At 31.1% G+C, this 16,490-nt stretch overlaps 1 protein-coding gene across 1 annotated transcript in view; it reads left to right on the top strand.

Moving 5' to 3' along the window:
• Positions 1-16,490, top strand: part of LOC107457497 (neprilysin-1-like) — a 54,585-nt gene that overhangs the window by 15,624 nt on the left and 22,471 nt on the right. The window contains exons 6-12 of the mRNA XM_071186976.1: positions 1,544-1,630; positions 2,301-2,506; positions 4,225-4,416; positions 8,269-8,331; positions 12,010-12,152; positions 12,862-13,081; positions 16,107-16,205. Of these exons, the coding sequence (XP_071043077.1) occupies positions 1,544-1,630; positions 2,301-2,506; positions 4,225-4,416; positions 8,269-8,331; positions 12,010-12,152; positions 12,862-13,081; positions 16,107-16,205 (1,010 nt within the window). The remainder of the gene's footprint in view (positions 1-1,543; positions 1,631-2,300; positions 2,507-4,224; positions 4,417-8,268; positions 8,332-12,009; positions 12,153-12,861; positions 13,082-16,106; positions 16,206-16,490) is intronic.

Here is a 16,490-nt window from a genome sequence, read left to right as displayed (position 1 = left end):
AGTAGTAGTTATTACTGACCTGTTGCCTGATTACAGTTTTTTTCTTCCATTAAACATACCTCAACAATTTTAATCTATTTTTCGACGCAGTATAATAAAATCAATGCTCTTGCACCAAAAATTTACGTCTCTCATTCACTTAACTACGTAGTTATCTCAAAACTTAACTAAGAATCACGCATGAACAAGAAATCGGAACTGGTAAATAGGAGAACTTCAAATATTGATTTTTATAAATGTTTTGAGCAAGGAATAACTCAGAAGTGTGAAGTGGATCAACCATGAACATTAAGTCTACTTTTCTTAAAAATTTATAGCACCCGAAGAAGGGGAGATTCGTATCTGATTCTTAGATCAAAAGTTACTCAAGTGTCTAACGTAAGTACATTACATGAAGACTGTGCTCGAAATTATGGGATAAATTTATGTAGTCTTTAATATCTGACGTCAAGAAATATGCAATAGTGACAATGTGATAAAGTTATTTCTGAAATAGATAGTATAAAATAAAATGTTAAAGTGGTAGATATTGAAAAATGTTTGCTAGGTAAGACAACTCTCAAGGTGTTCGTGGAATCTTTTTTGAAAAAAGTGTAAAGAAAAATAAAAAACTGGGTTGGAGGAATAAGTAGGCAGGTTAGGAGTAGTTATTCCTGCAGAAAATAACTTTATAAAGTTCAATGTTTGGTTTAACTATTTCAGGCTTTTGTGCCAAATTTACAAACTAACTAAATTATTTCTGTATTTATTAATTTAAAATTGCAGTATTTGTGACTTGCTGTGTTTTCTTTATTACTATTCAATGAAATCAAAATAGTGTTTTTGAAATAAATAAGTAAATTTAGTCGATTCGCCTGCTTTCTCATCATTTAACCCTTTACATTCGAAAGGTTTCTCTTAGGCACCACTTTCAGTTCGAAGTTACTAACCAGTCTTTACCTTAATTTTTAATGGCATCTTTTTTTTACATCTTGATGTTTAGTGATTAATTTATTTGGTGGTCTAATGTGAGTACAGAGGTAATTTTCAAGTGGTTAAAACACGTATTTTAACAGTTTAAAGAACTGTAAGACTACGGAGTATAAATGTAAAAGGGGTATTAATAACATTTGGCTATGGTCTTATGTAAGAAAGATGCATTAATATAACTGTTTTCCAGACTTGATACAGAATGAATCAAATAGTGATGGACCCAAATATGCTTCACTAGTTGGAAAAGTATACAAGAGCTGTTTAGATAAAGGTAAGTATAAAAACATTTTAGCCAGTGCAATATGAATCCTGTTCGACAAATTATCTAGGTTGCACTGTCGTAGCAAAAGTATTTATAAATAGTATGTCTTACCATAAAAGGTTATCACTAATTGAAATTACTCTCTAATTAATGATAAACCTTTAGCGTAATCCTTTGCTGTTTTCCTTGACAAATCAAAAAATGTCTTAAGTTTAATAATAAACTGACTATACGCAGACATTATAAAAAAATAGTGCGTGGAGTCCCTCCGCGCGGAAGAAGTTAAACTTCGCAGCNACTGTTTTCCAGACTTGATACAGAATGAATCAAATATTAGTGATGGACCCAAATATGCTTCACTGGTTGGAAAAGTATACAAGAGCTGTTTAGATAAAGGTAAGTATAAAAACATTTTAGCCCGTGCAATATGAATCCTGTTCGACAAATTATCTAGGTTGCATTGCAGGAGCAAAAGTATCTATGAATATGTCTGACCATGAAAGGTTATCACTAATTGAAATTACTCTCTAATTAATGTTAAACTTTTAGCCTAATCCTTCGTTGTTTTCTTTGACAAATCAAAAAATCTCTTAAGGTTAATATTAAACTGACTACGCATACATTATAAAAAATAAGTTCAGTTTCTCACCTTAAGGAAATGATTTTCTATTCACGACCTGAACTGCTTTATGATATCTGCCATGCAAATTAGCTTTCAAAAATCATATCACGCTACAATATAGTTATTCCTTACATTATACTATTGCTGAAACTCTTCTCTTTAATCTGCTTAGAGAACTTAGTTTTGCAATAGTAGTAAAATCGATTCCTTATCTTACGTCCTTAATTGTTTACTTTCATCATTTTAGCTTTTAGTCCATAACAGAACCAATATTTTGCAAACCTAGTTGTAGGTGTTATGTAGCCAAAACTTGCTCTTGAGCATTAAATTCACAAAAAGTTAACGCTACTTCAAGTTTTCATGAACAACATGAATATTTTCTTCTCTAGCGTAAATTTTTTGAGTACCGGTTCATATGTAACGATACTTTATTTACTGTTTCAGAAGAAAGAAATAATGTTGGTATCTATCCATTGAAAAAACTTGTAAACCAATTTGGTGGTTGGCCAATGCTGAATGATCAATGGTCTGAAGAGGGTTACGTATGGTACCGCCATCTGGCGGAAGTAAACCGGGGGCTTTTTAAAGACATCATATTTGATTTTGATTTCTTACCATTTCTAAATAACAGTGAGGAGTACATTATAAAGGTAAGCTCTCGTGCGTATTTTTTAAAATTTACTGAGTGGCTGATCTCCACATTGTCGTTAATTTATACATGAATAAATGTCGAAATTGAATTTCATTTCACCTTAGAGCATTGAGCAGTTCAGGTTATGTCATTAATCTAAAACTTAATTAGCTTTTCAACCTCCGGCTATTAGAAAAATGGTTATGCAGTTGAAAATCTTCTTATTCAACTTTTATTATAAAACTATGAAAATGTCTTTTTAAAAAGAATACTTTACCTCCAAAAGGTTATTAGAGATATTTAATAATGTATAAAATTAGAACAGCAATCCTCAAAATCATACTGATCTATAGGAAAAAAAGGCCGTAAATCTGCTTTCGAGTTAGTGAACTGAATTTCTTTTTTATTGATTAAAAATTCCTTACAAAATGTCCAATTATTATGGTACAAGTGTTATTAATTGAAATTAGAATTTCATAAATAAAACGAATTTTGTTATTGAAATTGTTTTTAAAACACTGTTTACTGCAGATTTTGATATTAAATTTGGTCTGGGGGGACATGTAAGGCTAACTTGTTGTTACGAGCAAGAGATAGTTGTCAAAGTGGTAGGTTAGTTATTCTTTAGCCCATAACATTTCGAGATTCAGAAAAAAGTACAGATGTACATTTTCTGCCCTAAATAATAATAAGTAGAAGAAATATGTCAGGAAGTAACTTTTTCTTTTTAAGATTTTTTTACTATAATTCAAGGTATTAGAGTGATTTATTGGCGTATTTTATTGAACGCTTGGCTGCAAGAACGATTTATCACCAATCACTTACAAACTTATCAGTCCCCCTCCCCCCCAGTATTAGATCTCTTAAAATGAGATGTATTCTTTTTAGTTCTAGCGTTATTTTGGTGTTCAATATTTTAACTGCGATATGCTCGCTCATTCAATTTATTATAACTCATTTGAATCTGGCGATCTTTTAATAGCATGGTTCCATTTTCTAAAACAGAATAAAGTGGTAGCATACGTGCTTCAACACCAAGATTTATTTCACAATCTTATAAAGTTTATCAAAGCAATAGAATTATACACTATAATATATATATATTGATCTGATGCAGTGACTCTTTTGAGTCTAGTGACTGGAGCTGTACTACCATTTCTGGCTCTTGTGCCAATAAACTACAAATACAGATATCTGCAGTATTCAAAAAGTTATCAATCCAAGTGACAATCTGTAAAATATGAGCGGCGATGACTCAGGGGATAGAGCATTCGCCTTCCAATGAGGTGAGCCGGGTTCGAATCCCAGCGTTGGCTGGTGGATGCCAATCCACACCCAGCTTGCACCGACCACAATGCTGATGTGAAATATCCTCAGTGGTAGACGGATCATAGATTCGTCAGGCTAACCGTGGGAGGTTCTTGTGGTCTGCCTCTCCATGTAACACAAATGCAGGTTAGTTCCATCAAAAAGCCCTCCACGAAGGCAAATTTCTCCCATTACTTGATCCAGGAATGCCCTTGTCTTCTGGATTGGGTTCAAAATTACAAGGCTACGAAGTTGAACATTAGTGGTCGTAAGCCCGAAAATTGGGTTGGCTGTTCAACGACGGTCATAAAATCTGTAAACAACATGACTTTATTTTTGTACCTATCTGAAAATAATCCAGATAGCTATTAATACAACAATCAAATAATAGTAACTGAGAATTTTTTATACCATTGTTTGACTCTATAGCTCAACAAGGGTAAGTGTCTGTTTGACAGCATATGGTTCAGAACTGATGAAAATTCTACGACGAACTACACGGACGCTGCAAGAACATATATAGTGGGATTTGCCTTACTTCTCGGTTCAGAGCGAGACCTAAGTTCTTTAGAAGCGGAAGCAGATGCCGTCATTGATTTTGATTATAAGATACATAAAACCGTAAGAGTTATTTTTTTATCTATTATCTAAATTTTATTTTGGTATAAAATAATAATTTTTAAATATAGTTAGATGTGATAAAAACCTTATAATCTTATTATAGTATTTAAATGTTACTAACTTAAATTATTGTTTATTTCTTTAAGATGACCCTTATTAGTAAAACACATAACCTATCCAGCGTATAAATAACTCAGACAACAGTACTTAAACCGGAAGTTTTAAATTTTACATTTTTTTATTGGAAATACTCCATATCAGAATATTTTATCTTATTTAATAATTTGATTCGATTACTACCTTTTAACATCTCTTTTACTGAGTATGAAGTGCGATACTGCCCAATATGGATCTCACACTAGAAATAAAATTAACAAACTAAAAACTAAACTTTTTTCCTTAAGAAGGAAATTATTTTGTTGACGAAAACAAATCCTGCAAACATATTCCGGAATCTGATGACGTTTTTTATATTAAAAATTTATTCAAAGTGTAAATAATAGAATGCGTCAAACTTAATTTTGTTTTTAGCATTGTTTGATTTGGTCTTATTGACTACTTAAAAACTGATGGTAAAATTGCTTGTCATATCTTTAAAAACACCCTACTTTACCTTTTCAGTTTAATATTCTACGAACAGAAATCTTTCGCAGAAATTCTCTAACCGAAATAATTTTTTTAAATAATTAGAAAGGTAAAGAGGTGAGTTTTCGAATGTTCTTTTTGAAATTTCGCTATTAGTTTTTTTTTTTTAAATTTTAGGAGGACACTGATCAGTTTAATATTCAACAATCTTTAAAAATGTGCATCTAATCAAATATGTTCTATATTGTATTGTTCTGTTTCAAATATGTACCAAAATGTTCTGTTTTCTTAGAAAACCGGTTCACTTATAGTTAACTTTTTCTTATATGACTTAGTTGTGGAATAAATGCAATTTTAAAACCTCAAATAGAAAGGGATTATTGAGATATATTGTTTGAGAAACACACCTATTTGGCCAGTAAATTAGAAACCTTTGCTCAGTATTTTATTGGACTATTTGATTAGTATTTTGTTTTGCATACCTTTCTGCTCGAAAGCATCTAATAGAAAATTTAACTGGTTTTTAATTTATTGGCCGGAGTGTTGGTTGGTTTCGTCAAAGCAATATGTTGTAGTTTAATGCGGAAAAAAATGAATTTCTATGAATAATTTTTGATGTAATGATTGGATCATCATGTGCTAGGTCTCAATCTAAATGGTTCTTGGGGGTGACCTCAAATAAGTTATATAATTAACGCAAACAATATTTGACGTTATGAAAACAAACACAAAAACGTATTTTCTCAGAATAAAAATACATTGTTTTCGATGGATTTGGATTTCTTACCCTTAAATTATGTGTCGTAGCCACAATCTGGGAAATATGGTCCCAATAGTTTGGTCAGGCGAGCTATCTTAGTTTGGACCTCTTCATGTAAATTTCCTTTTTACGTCTTTCGCAATATCTCACGAATTTTTTAATTTAATCAAAAAAAAAAAATTGCACATAATTATAAAATTCGTTTACCCAAAGATAATTCCGTGCAAAATATATTTTTTTAATAATTATTGTTAGTTTATTATAAAAGAGTGGGAAACATTTTAAATTTTAAGATATACAAATTGTTTACATCATTTTGAGGAATGTAACATTATAAATTAAAACACAAAATTTGAACGAAATCAGTCGAATAGTTCCTGATAGATCAAATTTTAAGTCTAAAAATTCTTTGTTCGATGTAATTTCATGTAACAGAAAAATTATTTCAAGGTTATTAGATAATTGTTAAATGAATTATTAATATACAAAGTTTAAGTTGAATGTAAGGTGCTTTTGATAATTTATATATTTTTTGCAATTATATTATCTGTAATAATGTCAATCTCTCGAGGGCTTAATATTTTGTTAAGTTAAAAATATTAACAAAATTGATAAAATATTTCAATTTAATACAATTTGTTAAAAAGTAGTTAGTTGAGAAAGTGTTATTTGTTTTTTGTATCTCAACACAATAAGTATGTACCCCATATGTACAGTGCGCACAATAAAAAAACAGACCATCTTAATAGCATTTGATCTTCTCAGGTATTGTGATGAATTGCAATTTCAGTCACAGAAATGTATTTTCTCTTAGTAAACATACCTCATTTCGGCTGTTTCGTATTTTCTGATCCTTAAAATAGCCACAATTTCAAGAATATGATTCTAAAAGTTTCGTTGGTAAAACATCAGATTTTGATATAGATATAAGGCTACGTAAAAGTTGTAAAGTAACCCTTCTTCTATATTATCAGTATACGAGTATTCATATTTTTTAAACATTTTATTTCTAAAAAATTTATNAAAAAAAAAAAAAAAAAACGCTACAAAATCTCATTTTGTACAATTTAACATTAAAAAACCTCACGCTTAATTTATTCAAAAATTGATTTTAATTTTAGGTGAAATTAAAGTACGTACTTATGACTAAATCTGTTTTAACGTATTTTTTGGAGTAGCATGTCTTCTTTTGGATCTTGTGGCACTAAAATCCTACATTCAATCAATCTATCCTAAAACGCTACAAAATCTCATTTTGTTCAATTTAACATTAAAAAACCTCACGCTTAATTGATTCAAAATTTTATTTTATTTTTAGGTGAAATTAAAGTTCGTACTTATGACTTAATTTGTTTTAACGTATTTTTTGGAGTAGCATGTCTTCTTTTGAACCTTGTGGCACTAAAATCCTACATTCAATCAATCTATCCTAAAACGCTACAAAATCTCATTTTATTCAATTTAACATTAAAAAACCTCTCGCTTAATTGATTCAAAATTTGATTTTAATTTTAGGTGAAATTAAAGTACGTACTTATGACTTAATCTGTTTTAACGTATTTTTGGAGTAGCATGTCTTCTTTTGAACCTTGTGGCACTAAAATCCTACATTCAATCAATCTATCCTAAAACGCTACAAAATCTCATTTTGTACAATTTAACATTAAAAAACCTCACGCTTAATTGATTCAAAAATTGATTTTAATTTTAAGTGAAATTAAAGTACGTACTTATGACTTAATCTGTTTTAACGTATTTTTGGAGTAGCATGTCTTCTTTTGAACCTTGTGGCACTAAAATCCTACATTCAATCAATCTATCCTAAAACGCTACAAAATCTCATTTTGTTAAATTTAACGTTAAAAAACCTCACGCTTAACTGATTTTAATTTTAAGTGAAATTAAAGTACGTACTTATGACTTAATCTGTTTTAACGTATTTTTTGGAGTAGCATGTCTTCTTTTGAACCTTGTGGCACTAAAATCCTACATTCAATCAATTTATCCTAAAACGCTACAAAATCTCATTTTGTTAAATTTAACATTAAAAAACCTCACGCTTAACTGATTTTAATTTTAAGTGAAATTAAAGTACGTACTTATGACTTAATCTGTTTTAACGTATTTTTTGGAGTAGCATGTCTTCTTTTGAATTTTGTGGCACTAAATCTTACATTCAATCAATCTATTCTAGAAGGAAATTCTTAGATCATAGAAAATTAAAAATTGATGGACACGAAATACAGTGCACTTAACAAGACTATTATCATAACTTCTACTAAACTACTCGGTTATCTCCTAACATATATATTTTTATTTTCAGTAGTATTCAATAATAGTTCCGTTTTTTTATTTTAATTTCTGTTACTTTGTGTTACTTCTGTTACTTTGTTTTTTTATTTTAATTTCTGTAACCACGATTCACAGAAATATTGTTTTTTATTATTCTATTTGTCGCGCTGTGATTTTTTTATAATAATGTTCTTAATTTTGTATTTATTTTCTAGGTAGATTTGGAATATTATCCGAGTATGTACTCCATAAAAATGGAAGAGATTAATTCATGGGGTGTAAGTTTTTTTATTATTATTATATTTGATTACTGATATGAGTAGAATATATAAGTATAGGTAGAAAGTACAATTATAAAAATTTTGCTTTATTTAACCGTTATGATCAACTGTTATTTACTGGATAACGCTTATACGATATTTAAGCGATTTTATCAGTTTGGTATTTGATTCTTTAAACCAACTTAGATGATCAACATGCTTAGACAACTTAATAAATTAAACTTTATTATACGAAAATTTGCTGCAATAGTTGAACGCGTAGTGGAAATGCTAAGCACGAATAATGAAAAACTCATCTTTGAACTTGCAAAGAACTTTTATTTAGCAAGAAAATAATATAACTAGACTTAAACATCACATAACCTTTAAAAAGAAAACATAATTCACGAGAGTATTCTACTCTCCGCAACATGAAACAGCTGTAGTCGCTGCATACATTCATGAATCGCTCATGGGCTACAATAGTGGCACAACTCAAAAACGGGATTTTTGAACGAAGAACAGGTGTAAATCAGAAAATACACATTCTTTCAGCAACAATACCTGCACAACTCATAATTCAACTTGAAGGTAATCTTTGTTTAAGTAAACGAAAGCATTTCCCTTAGCAATGAAAACTTTAAACAAACTAATCTCAAAACTTGATTTTTTGAGTTGTGCCGCTATTGAAGCCCATTAGCGATATATAAATCTAATTTGGATCCGTCTTATATATACAAGCATATATTAAATGTCCAATCAAAAACACTTGCATACTGAGGTGAAACAAAACGTAATAATACACTTACAATTTTTATGTAAATTTATCTTTAATGTTCGAAAAGAAACTTGTGGTAAGTTTCTAGAGAAATAAAAAGCTCAGAAAAGCAAGAAAAAATACCTTTTTTTAAAGAACACAAAAGCTTAAATTTCGCCTTCTGAATCAATTTAATCTTTTTCTTCCAGTGACTTTTTGAACTTGGGATTTTTGACGCACCGTTTTTACTTGAACTTTTTTCCTGAAATTCGTAGTCTGGTAAAACCTATATCTCCTATAAACTTTAAGCACTCCCATAATACCAAAAAAAATCCAACATACCCTGAAAATGTACTCCCAAAACTGCAGGCTCCAAAAATAAACCTTGGTTTTGATATCATTCGAAAACAAAACGAAACAACTCTCCTGATGGTAGGATATTAATTGCGAATTCCCGCAATCAGCATCATCACTGCACCATATATTTTGGATTGGCAAATGGGAATCCATTTCTATTACTTATCAGTTCGGTAAAGAATTCGTTAATATGTATGCCCATGAGTAGTTTTGCTATTGCAAGAGAAATGGAAAATGACCTAAGAACCTACCAAAAAGACGAAAATATTTTCTTTTTTTTTCACGGAAAATGTCCTAAAAACCAAGGTAAACAAAGTGACAGCACCCGAAACAAAACAACACCCGAAGTATAGTAGTAATAGTTCAAAAATTTGTCGAAAGATTGCTCTGTGTAAGGAAGAAAGTCCTAAGTGCAAACAGCCCTCGGTGATAAGTAGAGCCCGGAAGTTCAGGCAAAATGCCAATAATGCCCTTTTCTGCCTTTTTTAAACGTTTTCTTCTGAAAATGCCTTTTTCTTTCCTTTTGTTCATAAATGCCTATTTCTGTCTAATTTAAAATTTTTCTGCAAAGCTTTTTGTGCTTTTGACCGAGCATAAACGCAAAATGAAGAAATTTTGAAGTACAGAAATGGTTGACTGTCATCCGACGTATTGTAATGCATTTATAGAGATTAGGACTTTATTCCTTTTGTCTTATTAATATTTTCTCTCCGTCTCTTCGTGGCGTCACCTTCGTCGTGGCGTCACCTTCGCCCGATGCGCTTTGCAAGGAGAGAGAGAAAGGGAGTGAAAAGATTGGAGTTATTTTTACTTACAGTCAATAGAATTTATTCTTACTTACGGCCCATATAGCCTACACCATCGAATAACTCGTATGCTCTCTTATCTACAAAACGAATTCACCAAGCTGGTTGAGCACATTGTAGCAGGAGCACGAAAAAGTTTTCTAGTATACTAGTTATTTCTAAAATGCCTAAAGTAAAAGCCTGCACAAGCAAAAAACTGGACAGTTTTGTGAAAGAATTTGGGTCGGATGTGTTTTCTACTGATGGGAGCATTCTGTTTTGTAAGGCATGCGAGAAGTCAGTAAATTTTGAGAAGAAGTATTTTATATCTCAGCACTTGGAGACATCTAAGCATAAAACAGCAAAAGATAAAAAAGATGGGAAAACATCGACTCTGATTTCCACCTGTTTTCAATTATCTTCTCGCAAATCGGAATTTGCAATGGATTTATGCAGATCATTTGTAGATGCCNTACAGTAGAAATAACAGTATTAAGAAAGTATTTTAAAAACTAAATGAAATTAGGATGAATTTAAGTTGTTGTTGGCTACGAACCCTTTAGGAGTGAAATGCAGAAAGCCCCAAGTGCGAGATTCGAGTGTTTTTTCGTACCTCAGCGGACTGATCGTTAAGACACGGTTACCAGCAGATCACTAAAGTTAATCAGCACTAGCTGCGGTCAGTGTGCGGGTGGGTGAACACTTGGATTAGTCTGCATAGGGACCGAGAGTCTGCGGTATAGGTCCTCGTTGAACTGTTCTACTGTAAAGTGCTCGACTTCGCGTGCAGGTCATCGGAATACCGAAGCGGGTGTGCCATCCCCTCTGCAGAGGATCAAAATTGTGATGGCATGTCTTCGGATCATCCTCAGGTATGTTTCCCAGACCTTCGCCAATAGACCATTGTGCAGTTATAGTGCGACGTAAATGAATTACAACAACAACCAAGTGTTTTTCCTTTTTCGGCTCTCCTGAAATATTCTCTTTTTTGGACTTGGATCAATTTCTAGTTCTCGTTTACAGAGTGTAAAATTATTTTAATGTTCAAACACTATCAAGAACGACTAAAATTCGTTTATTTTTTAAAATCACATCGGTAGGATAAATATTAGCCCGAATTTTCCCAATTTCATAATGATTTACAAAAATAAATTCAAAACAAATTTTTTTTCTTTCTTGAAATCAGATTTTATTGCTTTAACGACGCTAAAATAAATTTGCCAAGTGGAAAAATTACTTTTCTGAGGAATAGCTTTAATTTAACATAAAAAAAAACTTAGTTGACTTTTGATCCCTGTGCTTTTCTTCTATAAACAGAAAAAATTTCAGTGTTTGAGGACTTGACAGTTTTAAGTTCTTTATTCAAATACTAACCCGTAAAGGAATAAAAGCTAGAGAAAAAGATTTAAAAAAAAATGAAAAATTAAGCTTAGTAAAAACTTTTTAAGTTGAATCAATGTCGACGCATCTCTACGTTGATTATAAATCGTCTTTAATACTAAAATATAACTCCTGATTGTGTTATCTGCTTAAATTGTTAAGCTTAATTAAAACAGAAAATATAGAGCAAATGATAAAATAAATTGTTCGCTTTTTATTTCTGCTCAACCTAAAGCTCAGTTTGTTTCATCTTTTTGTTGCCGAGAAAAGGAATTTCATGAATTTTATGATAATATACGCAATGGTTATGAAAAAAATTCGAATATACGTATTTTTTATTGTTTTATTTAATTTAGCTACAAATATATTTTTTATACTTGGTAATTCATCATGACATTATTATCTGTTTTCTTTTAGAATGGAACTATATCTTATCTGGATTATATTAATTTTCATCTGCCAGAAGATTATCCTGCAGATAACAATACATATTTGTACATGAAAATGCTGGATTACTTCGAATACAATCTTCCAGAAGTTATTTTAGGAGCCAATACTAAGTAAGTTCATATATAAATAGTTTATTGAATGTAAATGAGCAACATAAATAGGATTACCACTTATTAGGTACAATAAAAAATGAGTCAGAAATTATTTCATGCAATTTATTTAGTTTATTTTCTTACTAAAGTATTTTCTACAATCGTTTAAGCATCTGTCCCATTGTGACACTACTCGCATAGTGTCACAGTTACAATGCCAATGCTCGCAAAACACCATTGGACCAGTTGCGCACCTACACATCACCTGCTTGCATCGTCTGTTGATGTCTCCGCAGTAACAAATCAACAACAATTCAAAAGTAACAAACTTGAACCAATATCCTTTTTACTAAAATTACAATGCCAATGCTCGCAAAACACCATTGGACCAGTTCCGCCCCTACACATCATCTGTTTGCATCATGGGTTGATGTTTCCGCTGCAAAACAAATCAACAACAATTCAAAAGTAACAAATTTGAACCAATATCATTTTTACTAAAAATATCAGCTAATAAGTTGTGAGGTAATTCCACGGTAAAGGAACATTTAGAAATTATAATTTTACAAAGTTAATGAATGAAATTATATTTATGTATTGGCATTTGGTACTAAAATATTTCAGACATAGATCCATGTTTATGAAATAATTTTTGATGATCATTACTTTTATCAGTATTATAAAATTCGATCAATGAATTAAAAACCATCTATGCTCATTTTTCCAGGACAATAGCAAATTATATTAGCTTTTATATGGTCTCAACTTTTTCGAAGTTTGCTTCTGAAGATCTGCTTACTTTAAGAAATGAATTTCTTTCATCAATTGGAATTGAATTTAATATGTCTGATGAACAAGTGTGTATGACACATATTAAAAGCTTCATGCCAGATGCCGTTGGAAGAATGTATATTGACAACTATTTTCCTCGCCTGACGGAAATGCACGTAAGCCCATTGAATTTAATTATCAATTTTATCTCCTATCTTTTTCTTCAATCATTTTATATGAAGTGATCAAAACAGTTTTGTTTTCAGATTTCGCTTTTATTAACTTCTTTTTTCCTTTACGCATATTTTTCTAATTAGCTCTCCAATATCAAAACTCAAGACATACTAAAAAACATTATTTTTTTTTTATTTTATTATTTCTAATGCCAAAAGAAAATGACAAACTCTTACAAAAACAGTGAACAGAAAGGTGAACAACAAGTAAGAGAAAAAAGTCAATATCTCATTAACAGATGTCGGGCACTCCAGTCGCGCCTCCCCCCAGAGTCCTCACGCAGAGACGAGCATTTCAATAGATGGTTCCTGTCCATAAGTTCATTATTCGAGCATAACGGGCAATTTGGGTCAACGAGAATGCCGATGCGGCAGAGGTGGTTCGCCAGGCAATCATGGCCCACCGCAAATCTGAATTCTGCAACAGCTTTATTGCGGGGCTTATCGGCAATACCGTGTTCTAAGCTGTTCCTCCAACTTGTTGAAGAAATACGAGAAGTGAGCAATGTTTTCCAGTTTTGTCTCATAAAATGTTTGATATAGAGTTTTGCCGAGTGAAAGGATTTAAGAGTGCTTGGCTGATGAATTCTTTGAGTGCCTCTCTTAGCCAGCATATTGCCGTAGATAGCGCAATGTCCTGGGATCCATTGGAGTGTTATTTGTCGCCCTTCTATCCTCAAACTCTCCAGGAGAACCTTACTAAAAAACATAGAAATTGGAACATTTGTATTAAAGCATTTCTACTCAAAAACATAGAATATATAGATCACGACTATTTATTTAGCTTCTTAGAGATTTTGGAAAACTAAAATTTAAAATTATTTAATTGCAAATTTAAATTAAGAAGCTACATTCAACCTTATGTAGTATTTTAAACTTTTTATTAGAGTTACATGATGGGGGTTTTAGAATTTTGTTCTCTAGGATACCTAGACGCGTTGAACTCTAAGGAAATGAAATAGATGATTTTACAACAAATCTGCAGACAATCTCTCTAATTAATAAACACAGTAGCTTGTATCTCTACTAGTAATTCTGAATATAACGGGATACAGAAACTAATACTGCCATGCAGTACAAAAAACAGTATAAGTGCTTCTCGATTGGTTCCAAAAAAAAGTGGCTTAACAGCTATTTTCCTTCTATTGCTAATATTATGAACGCTAAAATAAAATTTCAAAAAACTAATAATATAAAATACATTCTTGATAAAAATATTTTTTTCAATATGTAGCTTACCATACAAAGATGCCAAATATATAAAAATATCATTTTGAATTTTTTTGTCGTTTTCGTTGATTTTTCAATTGCACGGCAGAATACTCCCTCTGTCCAATTTAATTGCTACGTTTGAATACTTTTTTTGGTTCTGAGGATTTTCTTTGAACGTTTATCAGGGTGCTAGGGTATCAATCAACATCATTTACCTAACAATTATTCCCTCCATTTCCCTTAAATCAGTACCAAATTAATTTAAAAAAATCCAGGACTTGAGCGTTCTTAAGCCACGCCTCTATTTGTAAAAGTTTCTCCACCAGTAATCCCATAAAACTATATTCTAGTTAATTAATCGTGAATTCAGTAGTATAAATTCACTGCTGTCGATCTACTAAACGGCTTCGAAAGTTATTTATTGACTCCACATACTTGAAATGTGGCAACTAATTTGGGATAAAATTTTCGACTAATTTGAGACGGAGAGAGTAATAAACTACAGTATTAAATTACAGAAATAAAACCTTTGATTGCCGTACTTGAAATATTAAACATTTCAGAAAAATTGAAATTCATTCACGATTTAAACTTATACATTACTGAACGACCCGGCACTTACCCGATGTTCTAATTTAAAAATTAAGAGACATCGATTAAGCAATGCTTTCCGCTGCATGTCAAACCATTTTCAGGCTATTTTCTTCATTTATCTGTTTCATTTGGTGGGACTCTGTAACGGAATATTATTGACTTTCTATCTTAAAAATATAGGATACTACCAAAACAATATAAACCAGACTTATAATAGTGTCTAAGTATTAAGTGAGGTTCAGCCTTTTCTGGCTCTTGCCTGTCCAAGCTTACTTGATTCTCTTTTTTTTAGCTCAAACTTGAACTGAGCGGCTATAATGCTTCCTTGAGTTCGCTATTTTGGAAAATTAAAATTTAGGTCTCCCAGTATCAGGTCTCTTAAATTGCGATGTATTCTTTTTCGTTCTTAGTGCTATTTTGGTGTTCGATATTTTAACTGCGATATTTTTCCTCATTCAATACATTATAACTCATTTGAAACTGGCGACCTTTTAAAAGGACGGTGCCTTATTTTAAAAAAGAAAAAAATGGTAACACAAGTGTTTTAATATCTAGATTTATTTCACAATCTTATAAAGTTCATCTAAGGAATAGATACATATTCTATAATTTAAAAAAATATATTTCTAAATTAATGTGGCTAATGGGCTGCAATAGTGGCACAACTAAAAAAACACGCGTTTTGGACTAAGAACAGGTGTAAATATGAAAATACACATTCTTTCAGCAGCAATACTAGCACAACTCATAATTCAACTTGAAGGTCATCTTTGTTTAAGCAAACTAAAGCATTTCTTATTCATTTTGCTTAGCAATGAAAACTTTAAACCCACTTATCTTAAAACTGGATTTTTTGAGTTGTACCGCTATTGCAGCCCATGAGCGATGTGATATAGTGACCCTTTTGAGTCGAGTGACTTACGCAGTATAACCAGTTCTGGCTCTTGTGCCAATAAACTACAAACAGCCCACCAACCAAGATTTATTTTGCAGAAACAAGATAGTTTTCTGTCTACTATAGTATAATAATAATCTAAATATTTTTAATAATAGCACAGTGCTTGTGTTAAAGCTATAGTGATAGGTGATAATACCATGAATATGTTTTGTCTAGTCCGTTAAAATTAAGTTAGTTTTATAGTGTTTCAAAATTGTTTTTAAGGTACAAAAAATGGTGGATATGATAAAGCTTGCTTACAGCTCAACCTTAGATCAGAATGTCTGGATGGACAAAAACACTCTTCTTTATGCTTTGGTCAAAGTAAGCGTTTTTGGTATTTTTTTTAAAGCAGAATAATATTTTAAAAATTTATAATTAAATTAAAATAAGATGTATGCTTGAATTTGACTTTTATTGATGAACGTATTGATAAAAAAAAGAAAGAAATAATGTTTATTATGCTTTTCTAATTTATTGTAGAGATGATAACTTGCGCCGCTTTGAGGTTTAAAAAATTCCAATGGTAGCCAAATTTATGTTTTAATATCTGATTGTTATTCAGATTTGAAGCTTTTTATTTATGGTTTGAAGTTATTTTGACTTAAG

Source organism: Parasteatoda tepidariorum, chromosome 10 (assembly GCF_043381705.1).
Source record: "Parasteatoda tepidariorum isolate YZ-2023 chromosome 10, CAS_Ptep_4.0, whole genome shotgun sequence".
Lineage (NCBI taxonomy): Eukaryota > Metazoa > Arthropoda > Arachnida > Araneae > Theridiidae > Parasteatoda > Parasteatoda tepidariorum.
The sequence above is the reverse complement of the archived record's forward strand: the minus strand, read 5'-3'. Positions and strand labels throughout refer to the sequence as shown.